The sequence below is a fragment of the Plecotus auritus genome (assembly GCF_963455305.1).
Source record: "Plecotus auritus genome assembly, chromosome: 5".
In the NCBI taxonomy this organism is placed as follows: domain Eukaryota; kingdom Metazoa; phylum Chordata; class Mammalia; order Chiroptera; family Vespertilionidae; genus Plecotus; species Plecotus auritus.
The window spans coordinates 128118154-128135399 of NC_137776.1; the positions used below are offsets into that span (position 1 = coordinate 128118154).

Here is a 17246-nt window from a genome sequence, read left to right on the forward strand (position 1 = left end):
GAAGAACCTTCTTTTATTTATCACTCTTGTACCCAGGTTTTCATCTCTGCTTTCATGTATTATATTCCAGTGACTCACATTCTGCTTGAGTATCACAGTTCATTTCTACTTGGGATATATGATATCCCAAGTTAAGTATTATATAATACTCCCCAGTTAAGACTGAGTATTCAAGGCCAGGGCCACCTCTCCTTTTTATGTTGTCATTTTTTTGCCTATAGAATTTCTCATGCAGAGTCTAGTAAGCTTACTCTGCAGGTAAGGATATTTAAAGCAATGCAGGATTTTAATGCGCTGTGTTGAGCTCTTAAGGAAAGATTTGTATATGTCTGTCATCTTCTTTAAAAGATGCATTTTGCCTTATTTTGCAAGTATTACCTGCAAATAAAAGATAATTTTGAATTAGTCCTAAAATGATTACTTTTTTGGCCTATTAGGAAACTGTCTTATAAGTCAACAAGATTTTAATGGTCAAAGGAATTATAATAGCATCAAGTGCTTTTTATAATATATTAGAGGCCCATTGTATGAAGAGATTCGTGCAATAGGCCTTCCTTCCCCTGGCTGCCGGCACTGGTTTTCCTCCGGCACCCAGGACCCAGGCCTTCCCTCTGGCCGCTGCCTTCAGTCTTCGCCCCAGGCAGAGCGCCGCTCCTGTAGCTCCCTCTGCCCCCAGCCCTCCCGCTCATAGCAGGCGTCCTGCCCCTCCCGGCCACTCCATGCCTGTATGCGTGCTGCCCAGAGGCTTGGAGCGGCTGGGGGGGCGGGGTCGCTTCCATCTTTGTTGGGTTAATTTGCATACTCACTCCTGATTGGCTGGTGGGTGTAGCGAAGTGATGGTCAATTTGCATGTTTCTCTTTTATTAGTGTAGACTAGAGGCCTGGTGCACGAATTTGTGCACAGGTGGGGTCCCTTGGCCTGGCTGGCAATCAGGGCTGATCGGGGCTGTCTCACTCAGTCCCAATTGGGGCCGGCTGGGGAGAGGGACCGTGGGAGGTTGGCCGGCTGGGGGAGGTTGGATGTGGTCAGTGAGCATCATAGCGACGGTTGTTTGGTTGACTGATCATAACGGTCGCTTAGGCTTTTATATATATAGATAGTTTCAGAGTATAATCTTAAAGTTTTGATAAAACATAACCATTTCATTCTATTTCTTTTTTCCCTAGAGTTCTGTTTTGGTTGCTGTATAGAGAAGAACACTGAATTTTGAAAAGAAAATGTTAGAAACTATAGGTAAGATCTATTCCTTTCTGACGATTTTTATAAAAATTGAAACTCATTCCACTGCCATCTTTGAAAAACAGTTTGTTCTATATAACAGAATTCTATCATAACTTAGTTTTTAAAAGTCTTTATCTTCTAGCGTTATAGTAGATAATGTATTTCTACATTTGGACAATTTCATCTGAAGTGGTATAAAATATTTATAAGCAAAAGTTAAAAGCACATGAGATGTTTTACTAATTATGGGTTTTATGCTTAATGTAAACTCAATTCTTATGTATGAACCTAATGTTGGCTCATGTTTATTTCTGAATAGCACCAGAAAGTTTACCAGTATTTTTAATACTGAAAAAGGTAGTTTCCAATGCCATATTTTTACTTTATAGCAGGTAAAATACTACTGAGTGCTTGCTTTTAAGTTGCTAAAGATATTAGTAACAAAAACGTAGGCTGACGAGCTTCAGTGATGATGTAAGGCAGTTTAATTTCTACATGAGATCATTTAAGTTGAAATATTCAGATTTCCCCAGATCATGTGTTAATTTTTTTACACTGCTGTTTAGCTTTAGAGAAACTGGTTTGTGGAACTAGTTTTGGGTGTGTCAGGTATGGTAAACCCAGTTGCTATTGTTCCTCATCTGACACCACAGTCCTCACCTACTGCAGGGAACCCCTCAGGTGTGAGTGTGGAAAGGTATCCGGATTTCTGTCTGGCACCTTGATGAGTGCAGCTGGTGTCCTGGCAGCTGTGTGTGTTGAGGAGTAGGGTGGGAGTGGGTGGTAGGAAAAGGCAAAGGAACTGTTTTTCTGATTATGGGAATCATTACTGTGACTTCTGTTCCTGGTGCTGTGCCAGTAATGAAAATGGATGGAGCACAGTGCACGATACACATCCCTTATCATAAAAGAAGAAAATGCATGGTGGTACACTTCCTTCAGCACCCATTTGATACTAAAGGCCCACATGGTAAGGACTGCTCTCCACATAGGAAACTTCCTCACAGGAAAGTGGAAAGCAAAGGGGAAATTTAAGTTATTTAAATTATTTCTTTCTAATTTTTATTCTGCAAGTTATTATTGAGTTGCACACCTTCCAAGAAGTGACAGGGGAATTAGCACTCGATTTTTATTAAGAGAGACCATAGGAAATATGACCCAGAATAAAGTTCTAATGTGTCTCTTCTATCATTATTTGCTTTTAAAATTCTGCATATGAGTAAATAGTTTGTTTAAATTTGCATATGTTTGTGAACTCACAGTCAACATTAATTCATGCTTTAATTTCCAATTTCTGTATAATTCCACCTTTAATATTATAGAAAGTATCTCTGGTGATAATGTGCATATAATAATGCAATAATGTATATGTAAATTTGCTTTTTAAATTTTTGGAAAAACAGTTGAAGTATTAAAAAGTGGTGCTCTTGAAGAGATATGCATTATTGTGATGTATTTTCAAGTAAATTCTCAAGTATAGAATGCTTTGCTCTTAATATATGAAATTGTCATATTTTGAATGTTATAACATTATCCACATTCATTTATTTGTGAGTTAGTTATATTTCTGTTTTTTTTCTTATGTGTAAATAAAATTTTTAAAAGGTAAAAATATCAGCATTTGCAAGATCCCAGAGCATTTAGTCTTCAGTAGTTTTTATTAAAAAGTTCAAATAGCTGGCTTTAGAACTCAAATATACTTTATCTGACTTAGTTTCTGTACTTTACAATTAGCTGTGTGTAGCCTACACTCTAACTCCTGCTTCCAAACAGACTCTTAGGAGAGACCTCAAGGTTTGAGGGACATGTTTATAGTGACACATTTCAGTCCCTCTTTTTATTCAGAGTCAATTTTATGCTCTCAAAAGGAATAGTTTTAGGATGTCTGTGAGCATGGATTGATGTGTGTGTGTTTGAATCCTGTTATTGACTGATGCTGCTCTTTGGTGTAGACAAAAACCGGGCCCTGCAGGCAGCAGAGCGCTTGCAAGCCAAGCTGCGAGAGCGTGGGGATGTGGCAAACGAAGACAAGCTGAACCTTCTGAAGTCAGTTTTGCAGAGCCCACTCTTCAGTCAGATTCTGAGCCTCCAGACCTCTGTACAGCAGCTGAAAGACCAGGTAGGACATCCTTCACCCAAAGCACGCGTCCACAGTATGGCATAGATCTTGGGAAAGGCTTGTGTGGTTCCGAAAAGCTGATTTTTATATGTGTTAATGAATAGTTAATGAAGTCATTTAAACCTCCAAACGAGACACTCAGATTCACTGTGGCTTTCCCCCCCCTAGTTATTTTTGTAAAGGCTGTTGCTATATACTGTAGATGATATGACATTGTGTTGAAAGCTGTGTGAATGCTAAAGAATGAGCCCCTACAGGAGGAGGGGGTAATAGAATATGTTTAGGGTGGATGGCTGTAGACTTGGTTTCCATCATCACCACAGCTCATTGTTCCTGTGGTCTTGCTCTTTCAGATTCAGACATTCAGTACACTCACAAGATTTCAGATAAGCCTGGATTTGCATGTGTAATCGTGTGTGAGGAAGGGAAATCACCTCTATTTTGACAGTAAAAGGAATAATTACATTGTCATCAGTTAGAGGAATTGCAGTTCTCACTTCTTAAAGAAGTGTAAGTAGCAATTCCTTCCGTGACAGCATCAGATGGTGACAAACACTAGAACTTCTAAATGTAATAACACAGTGTTTTTTTCTGTAAAAATTATGAGCATTAAAAAGTCCTAGCATTTATATTAAAACCGAAACGTATCACAATGACAGAATGAAAATTGAAGTCAGCTGTCCTTTGGATTTACTTGTTTTAATCGCCATTTCTCAGGGCTTAAAGGATATATTTTTAAAATGGTTGTTATCCTCACAAGGCTTACAGTCAGTTGATGCCTCCATTCCAAGCTAACTCCCATTCTGATATTTTTCACATTACTTTAATCGTAATGGATGACTTGCTAGCAATCATTCTGCTTCTGCCTTAAAACGTTAAAAATGAAACTTGACGACTAGTTTTATAACTCAGTTGACAGTACAGCTCCAATGGAAAACACACACACACACACACACACAAAAAAAAACCTAAAAAATGTTCCCAATGCAAAAAGAACCAATAGTAGCGATAGAGAAGGAATTTGTTTAATGTCATGAAACTTCTTAATCTATATAGTTTGGTAGCCAAAAAATTAAATCAGGAAGAATCTTTAAAATTTTTTTTCTCTAGTGGGTTTCTATGTAGTGATTTTTAAAGTCATCATCATGAATTAAGAAGAAGATATGTTTTTGTTATATGCAGTCATGTTTATCCCCTTTGCAAGTTATTGAAAAGATTGGTTTTAGGTACTCGTTTTCCGAATGGATGGGTGAGGTTTTGGAGAACCAGTATCCTGAATGTAGGTGTGATTATGATGTGGAAAACTAGAGTTTATAAAGTTGAGCAGATGTCTTCTCCCCTTATTGTAGTGCGAAGATATGATTAGAATGAAAGGAAAAGTTGAAACAAAAAGTGCTAGTAAGTATGTCAGGAAATACTACAAGTCCAATGAGATAACTGTCAAAATACCCCTTCTAGTCAGCCTCATGTAAGCGGAATAGTGTTTGTACTTCCCAGGTCTGTGGGAGGGAGGGAGAAAGAGGCCTACGTGTTGTGGAGCTTGCTTTACCATTTCCAGGTAGAAGTAGGATATGGGCCCCACATGATTCAGCTGCAGCCTCCTTGGGAATGTGTGGCGCACAATAATATCATGAAGTCTCCTCGTCTGTGACTAGGTACAGGGTGATGTTGTGTTAATGATCGATGCTGACATATTTCAGGACTAAGTAAGCTGTGAGGTTGGTGAATTCTACAGGCATGTCTTAAGTGCCTTTGGACTTTTGGCTGTTTGGTCACCTGTCCAAGTACTGTAAGGGACCAAGGAAACCATGTGGCCGACACCCTGCTTATCACAACAGCTTAGAGAGATTGTGTGACTAGAACTAGAACTCCGTTTCCTTGGCCACAGCCCTTGTCCTTTTTTAACTCTGCAGCCTGTCTCACATCATCCACCCTCCCCCAAAGGCAGGTACTCAGCTGATAAAAGTTTAACATCTGTTAAAACCACTGGTAGCTTCTCGGTTGTATTGAATGGTCACTTTAGTCTCCATTCTTTACTAATTCAATTTCATTTGTTTATTGAACCAGATTTTTTTTTCTTGTATAACTAGAGTAACATTTCAAAAATTTGTATTATTTTTTGTTTTAAAGTTTAAACAAAAATATTCTAAACTTTATGTTAGATTTAAATTTTCCATATAGTTTTCCAACTGGTAATTTGTTAATATTTGTAGCTTAATATTTAATCAGTGCATCAAAGGAATGAAGTTTTTTTGTGCTTTGAAACCAGTAGCTACACAGATCTGATCAATGGCTAGCTTTTGTTTAGGCTGTCCCTAAATTATCTTTTCAGGTATATCATTTTATATGCACATTTTATAGGTGCAAGTGACTATCACCATCTTTTTTAGTATTGGTATATTTGACCCCTCTGTTTTTCTCCACCATAATTCTCCTGTCTTTTCAAAATCAAAGGGAGTGAATAATTCAAAAGCTTAAGGTAAATGCAGCATATTGGAGAACATGATCATATTGTTGCTTTACCAACAGATGCTGACATGCCATGTTGAATTAAGCCTACTATTTCTTCCTCTCAGATCCTCCTCATTACTTCTATTCAATAATGTTTAATTTTTCTAATTTGCTCTTCAGTATTAAGACTGCCCTTAGATATCAAACTGTTTCCCTTTGGCAAATTAAGCACTTGACAGGTGTGTAACTGAGAGGGCAAAGAAAGCCATGCCCTGAAGGGATGTGCTATTTAAATATTGTCAAAAATATTAACACGTCTGAGAGTATAATTGATGCCTCTGTTTAACTCTGCCACATTGTGTATTGTTCTAACCGCCAGCTAAAAGGATGTGTGCTATTAAACCTGAATAATCGCTAATGGCTCCAGTTTATTTCCTACTGCATGATTCCTGTTAAGTGAAGAGAAGGAAAAAAGAGAAATGGGACTGTGTGTCAATGATCTGTCAAGTACAAATTCTCCAGTAGTGTCCTCCCTGTCACCTAGCCATCACAGCTAATAACTGCAGAGCTCAGTGTGTATTCAGGACAAAAATCCAGCCATTGAGGGGCAAATAAACACGTTAGCAGTTTGATAATAGGAACTTGTCAGCCATGAGAAAATTGGATTTGCATATTTATTCTATGATGTTTCTCCAGTCCGGTATAGGTGCATGCTACTTTCCTGATGAATTAATTACTTTGCCTTATGAATTGACCATAGGCACTAAATCAAACATCTTTTACCCTGAGTTATTTGTAGGAAAACTGTGGATTAAAGTTACTAATTTTTTAAAAATTTATTTATTGAATTGATTGGGGTGACATAGATCAACATGAACATACAGGTTTCAGGTGTGGGTTTCTGTGTTACAAGATATGTATATAGCACCATGTGCCCACCACCCAAAGTCAGACCTTCTCCTGTCACCTTATATTAGGACTCCCTTCTCCCTTCATCCCCTTCCCTCTGGCATCCACCACATTGCTGTTTGTGTTCATGAGTTTCAGTTTTATATCCCACATATGAGTGAAATCATATGGTCTTAGCTTTTTCTGACTGATTTATTTCACTTAGCATAATGTTCTCAAGGTCCACCCATGTTAATAGAAATTTGGGACTAATTTTTAAAAATTTATATTGCTGAGTTTTTCTTTTTTAAGTTATGGCAACAAAGACCAATGGTAAGATTGAAGAAATGATGTGGGTAATTCAGGTTACAAGAGCTGCTGATGTGGGAACCAAGCCCCGAGGCTCTGAATATTATAGAGGACTCTCCTTGTAATGATTTTCAGGGTTTTTTTGGAGAGTAACACTCTCTTATTTTGTTTTTGTTCTTGTTGTTTGATATTTCCAGGCTCCTGGTTCATTCAGCTTTCTCCCAGAAAAGTCTTGGCTTCTATACATATCATCTACTAGTAGATGCATAATGTATATATACACAAAATTAAGCCAGATTTTTCTAAATGTTTCCTTGAAAATTTTGACATCACTTGAAAAAGCTGGAGAGATACTGACTTAACATAAAATCAAGTTGGAAGTTACTCTTTTGTGTTCGTGAACATTATTATATTCTTTTTCATTTTTATGCTTTTTAAAAAATATAATTTTATTTACTTCAGAGAGGAAGGCGGGGGGAGAGAGAGAGAGAGAGAGATCAATGATGAGAGAATTGGTTGGCTGCCTCCTGCATACCCCTACTGAGGATCAAGCTCACAACCCAGCCCTGTGCCCTGACCAGAAATGGAACTGTGACCTCCTGGTTCATAGGTTGACACAACCACTGAACCACACCGGCTAGGCTCATTTTTATTCTTGAAATATGGTTTTCATGGTATAAATTTTTGGTTTGTATTTCTATGTTTCTAAGTTTTCCCTTAGTTTGGTTTCTAAGTTTTACCTGCTTGGTTTATATTTCTTTGTTTCCAAGTTTTACTGTTCACATTCCAAAAACAAATTTAGCAAAACTTCTGATGGCAAAACATGTTGCCTAACAGGTGATTCAAAGATAAATCTAAACAAAGATCAATTAAAAATACCAGAAATCTAGATATTTCCAGGACCTTGGGTTCCTAAAATTGAGTGTGTCATCTAATTTCCATTTCCCAGGGGCAAAGACAAAACAAAATAAAACAAAAAAAGCTGGAGAATTATATATTGCTTGGTGTGAGAACTCATTCAGTGAACCAAATTTTCCCTTGACCATGGGAAGGTTATCTCATGGATGCTTTTATAAAAGAAGGCTCATAATCATTTATTAATAAACCTTTACTGAACACCAAAAATAAACTCTAGTGAATAAATAAGATGGAGGTTCTCATTATCTTGACAGGAAAACAGAACATATGTATTCTTATGTAATCAAATAGAAAAATAAGGAGGTAGGTGGTATGACAGGAATGGGTTGCTAACTTTGGAAGTTCACACTGGAGATAGCATGTACGATGGATCTTGAACAAAGAGTGGGAGTTTTCTGCAGAGATGGGGGATTATTTCAGGTGGTGGGAACAATGTGTACATGGGTATAGAGCAATTCTCAGCTGGGTGTGATTTTACATTCTCCCTTGCTAGGGGACATTTGGCCATGTCTGGAGACATTTTTGATTGTCCAATTTGGGGATGAGGATGGCATGCCGCTGGCATGTAATGGGCGTGCTGAACACCCTCGCTGCACATAACAACCCTCCTATGCAGAATGGTTGAGTCTATCAAGTGTGCAGGGCTGAGGTTGCCAAACTGTGGAATAGTCACATACAGACCTGTATTATCAGAAAAATAGAATATGTGCAGGCTATTGCCAAGAGAAGGAAACTTTCCAGCCAGATTGTAGAGGATTCTGCAATTTAAGGTTTTGTTTTTTAAACCATCTTTGCTCTTTTGCATTCAGCTTTCTGTGTCAAACTTCATTGTATCAAGTTGAAATTGTATTAATCCTATCTTCTGACCGTTCCATTAGATACAATATTTTAACCATCAGTCGTTTTTTTTATTTCTCCAAATTTTAAAAATTGTAGTAAAAGACACATAAAATTAAGGTCAGAGTTTTAATAACAGTTTGATAGATAAGAGTTTCAGTTATAATTGTAAAAAACATCAATTGGTCTCCTAAGAGGTGCTTCTTTCATCTTTCTAAGAATGAAATACTCTAAGAATACTAAGATTACATCACATTCTAATTTATAAAAGCGATGGCTTTTCTGCCAGAGTGTGCATGAGGGAATGTACATCCTGTTTTATTTTCTCTGATACTTTGTCTTCAGACAGGAGCAACTTTTAGAGAACGTAGAGAAATTGGTAGTCAGTGTGTATTTCAGAGAATCACTTTCAGATATATGATACCAGCTGGGGTGCTGGATGGAACTCCACTATTCTGGGGCATGCCTCCAGGGCCATCATTCTGTAGGTAAATGTGTGTAAGTCTTCTAAATCAAGCTCATGGCCAGAGTGTTGTGAAATATGCTCTGTTTAAGCAGTAGCATCAGTGATTCTTATATTTTCTTACATTTAGATTTTTATAATTGATGGAAAGATGAGAATTTTGATAGCTGAGCCTTTTGTTGCTCTGTTTTGACTTTGGTAATCACAACGATACTGTTTCGTGCCATTCATGCCTCCAAGAGCAGAAATGCCTGTTTCCTCAGCTTTATTTTACTCCTTATGTAAATAACAAAAATATGACCCCTCTCTCTATGGTTTCTAATTGGAGACTGAAATGAAGCTGATTCATCTGTAGGCTTGCAGTGATTCCTGTCTCTCAAAAATGTGTAAGTTAAATTATGACTTGGTGTCGGTAAGGGGAGGGGGACAGAGAGAAAGAAAATATGGCCCTCGCTGGTTTGGCTTAGTGCAGTGGTCGGCAAACTCATTAGTCAACAGAGCCAAATATCAACAGTACAACGATTGAAATTTCTTTTGAGAGCCAAATTTTTTAAACTTAAACTTCTTCTAACGCCACTTCTTCAAAATAGACTTGCTCAGGCCGTGGTATTTTGTGGAAGAGCCACACTCAAGGGGCCAAAGAGCTGCATTTGGCTCACGAGCCGCAGTTTGCCGACCACGGGCTTAGTGGATAGAGCGCCGGCCTTTGGTCTGAAAGGTCCTGGGTTCGATTCCGGTCAAGGGTACATGCCTGGGTTTTGGGCCCGATCCCCAGTAGAGGGCGTGCAGGAGGCAGCCAATCAGTGGTTCTCTCTCTCATCATTCATGTTTCTCTTTCTCTCTCCCTCTCCCTTCCTCTCTGAAATCAATAAAAATATATTTTTAAAAAAAGAAAGAAAATAAGCCTTGACCCCATTAACAGGAATTATCTAAAAACTGGAGTAGAATTCTTCCCAGTTCATATTGCTTGTGAGAATGAAAAGAGGTTTTTCGTATCCCTGAAATGGTTTTACTTTTATGGGAGAGTATTGCAGCCAGGTACCAGAAAAGTGTCTGTTTCTTGAGATTCTGAAGTACATGGTCTAAGAGAAGTTTAAAGAAAAGAAGTGATTCTTGTGTTTCTACATTTACCATAAAGTTTATTTACTGTAAGAATTTCAAATACTTTATTTTTGGTACAATAACAGCTTTTAAATGTTTGTTCCTTTAACTAAAAGTTTGTAAATATAGAGCCTTTGAACGGACTGAAATTCTTGTTTTATCATGGGCAAGAAGGCACTGTTCAAGCTTTTTATACAGTGCTGGATTAAAATGCAGCACCATCTTGCCATTGGGTATGCATGTGTGTCTAAAACAGCAAATGGTGTTAATTGTGTGGTGTTTTTGTGACAAAGTTAAATGCTCTTTGGAGTGAAAAAATGTGAAATTCACTGGGTATAACCTAAATGAGATTTTTCACCCAAGAATTTAAGAACAGTCAGCTTACCTTTGAAGCTATTGCAACAACAACAATTACCTTTATGAAGCCCTCATGTACTGTGGACTTTGTCTCATTTAACCAGTCCATCAGCTCAGAGGTAGGTGGGGGTTATCTCTATTTTGTCCAGTGAGGAAAATGGGGTTTAAAGATGTTATGTATTACAGTCCCACGACTACCAGTTTGTACATCTTATTTCTTTCACCGTCTCACCAACCACCCTCACATCTAGCAACCATTAAAATGTTCTCCGCATCTTAAAAAAAAAAAAAAAAAGAAAAGAAAAGAAAGAAAGAAAGATGTTATGTAACTTAATCTGGACCACAAAATTATTCATTGGTTGATTTAGGAGAAGAATATAAGTCTGTCTGATCATGAAGCCAATGCTTTTTACTTTTAATTACATTATTTCTGAACTCTTAATTCTCTAATATAAAGGAACAAATAAGTTGGGGGGAAAATAGTTAATATCATTCCTAAAGAGAATTGCACTTAAGCGAAACATTTTATAAGCTCAAATTTATTAAGATTGTCATTTGTCTTAAATTCTGCCCCCACATTTTAACCAGAGGGCCTTTAAATATAAACTAAAACTTTCATTCTCATTTTATTTATAATTATGCTCAATTTTAAAGTAAATGAAGATAGTGGAATGGATAGGCAATATGGCAAAGTAATATTAGCCTTCATGTGTTCATTTTCAGATACAGGGGTTTACAATGGCGATTACACAAAACAGAATGAATGAAACTGTTATAATTATCGCAACGTGCATGTCTTTTTCGATATGAACTGTAAACCTATTTTTGCCCACCTTTGTATTTATACTTGCCTGTAAGGTTTTGTTTTATTTTTATTTTTCTCTAAGCAGATTGTGAACAGTGAATCCATTTTGTCTTCTGAAAATGTGGGACTGGTAGGAAAAACACTGCAAAAATTCTAACATGTCGTTTGCCTAAATTTTCATTTTCTGAATTACTGTTTGTCTTGACATTTAAATTAGATTAATTTCATTTTGATATCTTCTCCCCTTTGATGTAGAAATTTTCTATGTCAGCATTTTTTGATAAGAACATTATTTTTGCTTAAGCTACGTTCTTTACATTTTTTTCCCTTGGCAGTTTTGCTAAGAAAGCACAGAAGTGTTGAGATTTAAATAAAGAAAAGACATTCTGCAAATACCCGTCCACACACATGCCTAGGCTGGGTGTCTGTGCTGTCCTCCACTTGCCATTTGTTCTTCACAAGCGTGCACAGCAGTGAGGAATGAATTGTAGTTCAGGTTTGTTTGGAGTCCACTTACTGGGAATGAAAACCATGCCATTTTCATCTTTGAATACCTTCCACCTAACATGATACTTGACTCACACTCAGCAAATGACTGCTTAATTAATGAATACATGAATATTTTTAAATATCCAGAACTGTTGTACATTAATAATTTATCTTTCCTTATTAGAGAACTAATTTTTAACATAAATAAATTAGCCAAATAAATGAAGTTGCATTGAAAATTTAGAGTTTTTCTCATAGTAACCATATTGATAAGATGTTCCTCTTTCTCCTCCTCTTCCTCTTCCTCATCATAGCAATTAGCAGGTATTAAGTTCTTACTGTGAACTATTCTGTACAGTTACCTGTTTCATCATTACAACAATATTATGAAGTATATAATGTTATTTTCCTCATTTTACAGATGGGGAAACAGAGGCACAGAGAAGTTAAGTGGTCAAGCTAGTATTTGAAAGCAGGCAGGCTGGCTCAAGAACCCAGGTCTTAATCATGAAGCTGTGTCATGTTCTGTTTCGCTGTCCTCATAAACATCTTAATGAACATATTTTAATTATATCCTTGATAAGCAAGGGTTTATTTCTTAAAATGAAAATGCACATGTAGTGTGTGTGTGTGTGTGTGTGTGTGTGTATCTTCATTGACTCTCTTTTTTTCCTTCTTTAGCTGTAAAATGGAATCTAAATAACATGGATCTAGTAACTCTAAGGCATAAGCCTGATGCTTACCAAGCACTTAATAAATATTAGTTCTCTTCTTATTCCTTCTCCTCCTATTTGAAATTTAATTGTCTAAGGCAGTAGTTCTCAAACATTTCGGTCTCATGACCTGATTTTATTCTTAAAAATTACTAAGGACCACAATGCACTTTTATTTATGTGGTTTTTATACATAAGTGTTTATGAGGTTAGAAATTAAAATTGAGAAGTATTTAAAATTTTTATTTATTAATAATTTTAAACTAGCTGTAATAAACCCATTGTATTTAAAAACTAATGGCCCAGTGCATGGATTCGTGCACCCACGGCGGAAGGTGGAATCGCATAGCCCGCGAGGAATTAGGCTCTCTCCTCTCTGGTTCTGGAGTGTGTCACCTGAGAACTGCAGCTGCCACGTCACCACAGCTCGGCAGCTCCTGCATTGAGCATCTGCCCTCTGGTGGTCAGTTTGCATCATATGTACTGGCTGGTCAGGCAGTCGGATGGTCACATGGTCACTTAGCCTTTTATATATATAGATTAGTGAGAAGGGTGGCATTGCTTTACATGTTTGCACATCTCTTTAACTTAATAGAACACAACTGGATTCTCATATCTGCTTATACAGTTGATCTGTTTGGATTTGTGATATTACTCAGTTGATACATTTAGAGAAAATCTGATGTCACACAGATATTTAGCTCGGAAAAGTTGTAATGTAGCCTTTTTAGATACTTGTGGATATTTTTCTTTGATAAGGCTACCAAGCTCTTCTTGGTAGTTTCTCAAAGTTTTTTGTTTTTTTTTCCACTGATTCCCATTTTATTTTATTTTTCATTTTAATTTCTTTATTGATTGAGGTATTACATATTTGTCCTCATTCTTCCATTACCTTCCCAACCCCTCCCCCCACTCATGCCCTCACCCCCCTGTTGTCTTTGTCCACTGGTTAGGCTTATATGCATGCATACAAGTCCTTTGGTTGATTTCTCAAAGTTTAGTTACAATGTAGACTCTGAAACCAAATCAATGAAAATTTTGTATTTTATTAAAGTCTGTTTCTCTTGCTCTTTGAATATTTTATTTTATTTTAAATATATTTTTATTGATTTCAGAGAGGAAGGGAGAGGAAGAGAGAGATAGAAACATCAGTGATGAGAGTCATTGATCAGCTGCCTCCTGCACGCCCCCCAGTGGGGATCAAGCTGGCAACCAGGGCATTTGCCCTGACCACGAATAGAACTGTGACCTCCTGGTTCATATGTTGATGCTCAATCACTGAACAACACTGGCTGGGCTGAATATTTCAAACCTATGCATAATTTTGTATCATATTGGTCATCTGGAAAATGTGAAAAGTGGAAAAATTATGTTTCATTGTATAATACAAAATTACACTTGGAGCTTCTCATCTTATCAACAGAGTCTTTAAATTACGGAAAGTTGTCATGCTTAAGGTGGCAAATACAAGTTTTCCAAAATTCTAATTATCACTTGAAAGATCAAATTTTATTATGGCAACAATTGCTGTCAGTTGTTTTCCTTGAAGTGACAGGCTTACTTCATTTTCAAGAAATTATCTGCCATATATCTAGGTAATCACTTTTTGATATTTAGTATTTTTTTAAAGTAATATGATGCTCATGAAAAAAGTATAGCTAGTTCAGATTGCAACTCAAACAATAGTGGTTTTCCTCTAGAAAATAATTGTATTTTTTATGCAGCACAAGTACTTTAAAAAGACATACTATACACCAAGCATGTCAAACTTGTGGCCTGCAGGCCGCATGCCTCGTTTATTTGACCTGGGTTAGCCTTTGAGTTTGACATGCTTGGTGTACACACTTGAGTCAAGATATTAAAAGATTAATAATTCCACTATTCCATCAAGAACTTTTTCTAGTGATTCGGTGGGTTGGAGAATAGACTGTTGCTCCTGATGAGAGGAGATGAGAAGAATTTGCTGTCATTTTCCTTTTTCATCCTACCACAGATACCTCCCCCCACAGCGATGCGAATAAAAAATAAAGGTATTATTAAAATAATCAAATAGTGTGACAAAGAAACCACTGTTTTTGAAATTAGGGGAATCTAATTGGACTCTTAGTAGAAAGTTGGGAGAGATTAAAGAATCTTGTTATATTTTACTTCATTATTGGACCTAACTTTTTTTAAGTGGTAAGCTTAAAAACATTTTTATAACAATGCATAATGAAAATAGTTTAAAACAAAACTGTGACTTTTAATTTCAAGTTATTTTCTAGTCTTTATCAAAGTGTTCATATATGTTTTAGGAAATTGGTGGTGGGGGTGTCTGATCTTTTTATGTAGAGTATTTCTAAATAGTTTAGTTAAATTTAGACCTTCTTTAAAATTATTTTATAAAACATACATGAGTACTCTGCATTATGCTGTCTGAGGCCAACATTTTAGTGAGTATGCATTTTAATCAATATATTTTATGATCTATTTTAAGAATGAATAAAATCTTTATAGATGCAGTTTTGTGTGAAAACTAGAACATTATGAAATAGCATAACCTGCTACTTGGCCTTTCACTTAAGTTGATGACAGTGTATAAAAGTACAAAGTCTTGTACTTGATTTTGTCACTTAATAAGCTAATTCAATCAGCATTGGCTTTGGTAAGTTGGTAATCATCCATATATAGTTGTCTAAATACCGAAAGAGAGAAGACAAGAATCTTACTTACTCTTTAATACATTTTCTTCCTTAGGTTTAAGTGTTCTTGGCTTTCCATCTTGAGTTTCATGGTTCATAGTTTATCCTTTTTAGCACAGGGAGATTTTAAGACAAATATGGCACTAAAACTGTATACTTTATACAGAGGGACAGGAGCAGAAAATTTTCATTTTGATTACTTAGAATGACTCCTTAAATATTCATTTTAAAACAGTTTTTATTTAGCTAAACATTCTTGGGTTAAGGAATTATTCTCTAAATTCAATCTCCTTACCTTTTAAATTGATCAGCTAATGATAGTCAACAGCTACTTTAAAATATCTGCAAATTATAATGTGGTTTTTAAACCACTATCAGCTTTGCTACTCAGTAATCATATCTAGTAAAAGAAAAGTGGGTGAACTAATCCTGGTGGAGTAATTTTATAGGATATTTAACATATTAGTGATTATAGAAAGCATTTATTTGCCTCTTTCTTTTCAACTAGAGCCCAATGTCTTGAATATTTGAGGTGCTCACTAAGTATTTAAATGAATGAAAGGAAGGTCTCATAGAAAATGTAAAATTAGGCTTATTTCATTTGAAAATGTCCCTCACCCCTTTATAACTTCCTGCTACATTTTGTATCTTGTTTAGTTCAGGAGCTGTGAGCATCTTTATGTCCAAAATAGTCTCATCACATTAAGCTAATCCCCTTTGAACATGCAACTCAATTTCTTTGATTAGCTTTAAAAATAAGGATCATTAAATCAAAGTGCCACCATCAATTATTGTGCTAGGGTTTTTGCCTGTTCAATAATGCATCAGAGTTGTGCTCTAATCAGTATTTCACTGAAAGATTTATGTAAAAGGAGGCCTCCTTTGGTCGCAAACTTGAAATGCAGTTCTATTATGTATAAAAAATATTTTTCCTGTGATTGCTATGATTTTAGGTGCTGTATTTCATCGAATACCCTCAACATCCTATCCATCTTTGATTTCATATTTGGGACCAGTTCCAGAGAGTGTTTCACAGCATTTTTGTAAATTCACATTTTTTTTGTTAGTTTTGAAAAAAAAAAAAAAGTACAAGGTGCAGATTTTAAAAAGTCTCCATTTCTATGAGGTACATCTGTTTTGTCAGATTACCCAGAGAGTGCCTATTTCTTATTTCTCATTATATTAAGGAATTACAAACAAAAAAATGGGAAATCGAACAAGATTATAAGTTTATAAATTTTTTTGAGTCTGTGAAATTAGGGTTGCAAAAAAAGTGGTCATTTTTCTTGCTTGCTTCAAAATAGTATACATTTGGCTTTCAAATAATAGAAATGTAATACCCATCAAATGTCCATAGTGCTTGGATCATTTTATTCTCGTTGCTATACTGAGCATTCAAAGTTGCAGTAACAGAACCACAGGTAAATTCCGTTTGATCCTAAGCAGTCATCTTTATAGACAGTACTTTGGAGAGATTGATGTTAGCCATTAAAATAGGACTAAACACATTAACTTCCTTTTCAATTAACAACCCAGGAAGGATAGATGAAACTTAAGAAGACAGTATTTCAATATTTTTGTAGCAGATTTAGTTACGTGACTCTGCATATTTGAAGAATTTGGTTAAGCTTAAGTACTTAGATCATATTAATATAATCAAAATATTTAAGTCATTGATTTTTGGGGTATTTTTGGAATGACATTAATTTTATAGAATAGGTATTATTATTGAAGAAAAAAACATAAAAAGCAGTTTATAATTTTGAAATCACTCAATTATGTCAGCCTAGTACCAGTATAAGATAACATAATGGTTATTTTTTCTTCTTGTAATTTGATCTGCAGATAAATGATTACAAGTTTCAAAAATGCATAATTGTTGGGGGTAAAACA

At 35.9% G+C, this 17246-nt stretch overlaps 1 protein-coding gene across 12 annotated transcripts in view; it reads left to right on the top strand.

Annotated features, from left to right (window-relative positions):
- The window catches only part of MPDZ (multiple PDZ domain crumbs cell polarity complex component), a 203992-nt gene that overhangs the window by 46862 nt on the left and 139884 nt on the right, over window positions 1-17246 (top strand). For all 12 annotated transcript variants that reach the window (XM_080671321.1, XM_080671316.1, XM_080671323.1 and 9 more), the window contains exons 2-3: window positions 1168-1234; window positions 3175-3341. In XM_080671321.1, coding sequence (XP_080527447.1) covers window positions 1219-1234; window positions 3175-3341 — 183 coding nt within the window. In that variant the 5' untranslated portion in view covers window positions 1168-1218. The remainder of the gene's footprint in view (window positions 1-1167; window positions 1235-3174; window positions 3342-17246) is intronic.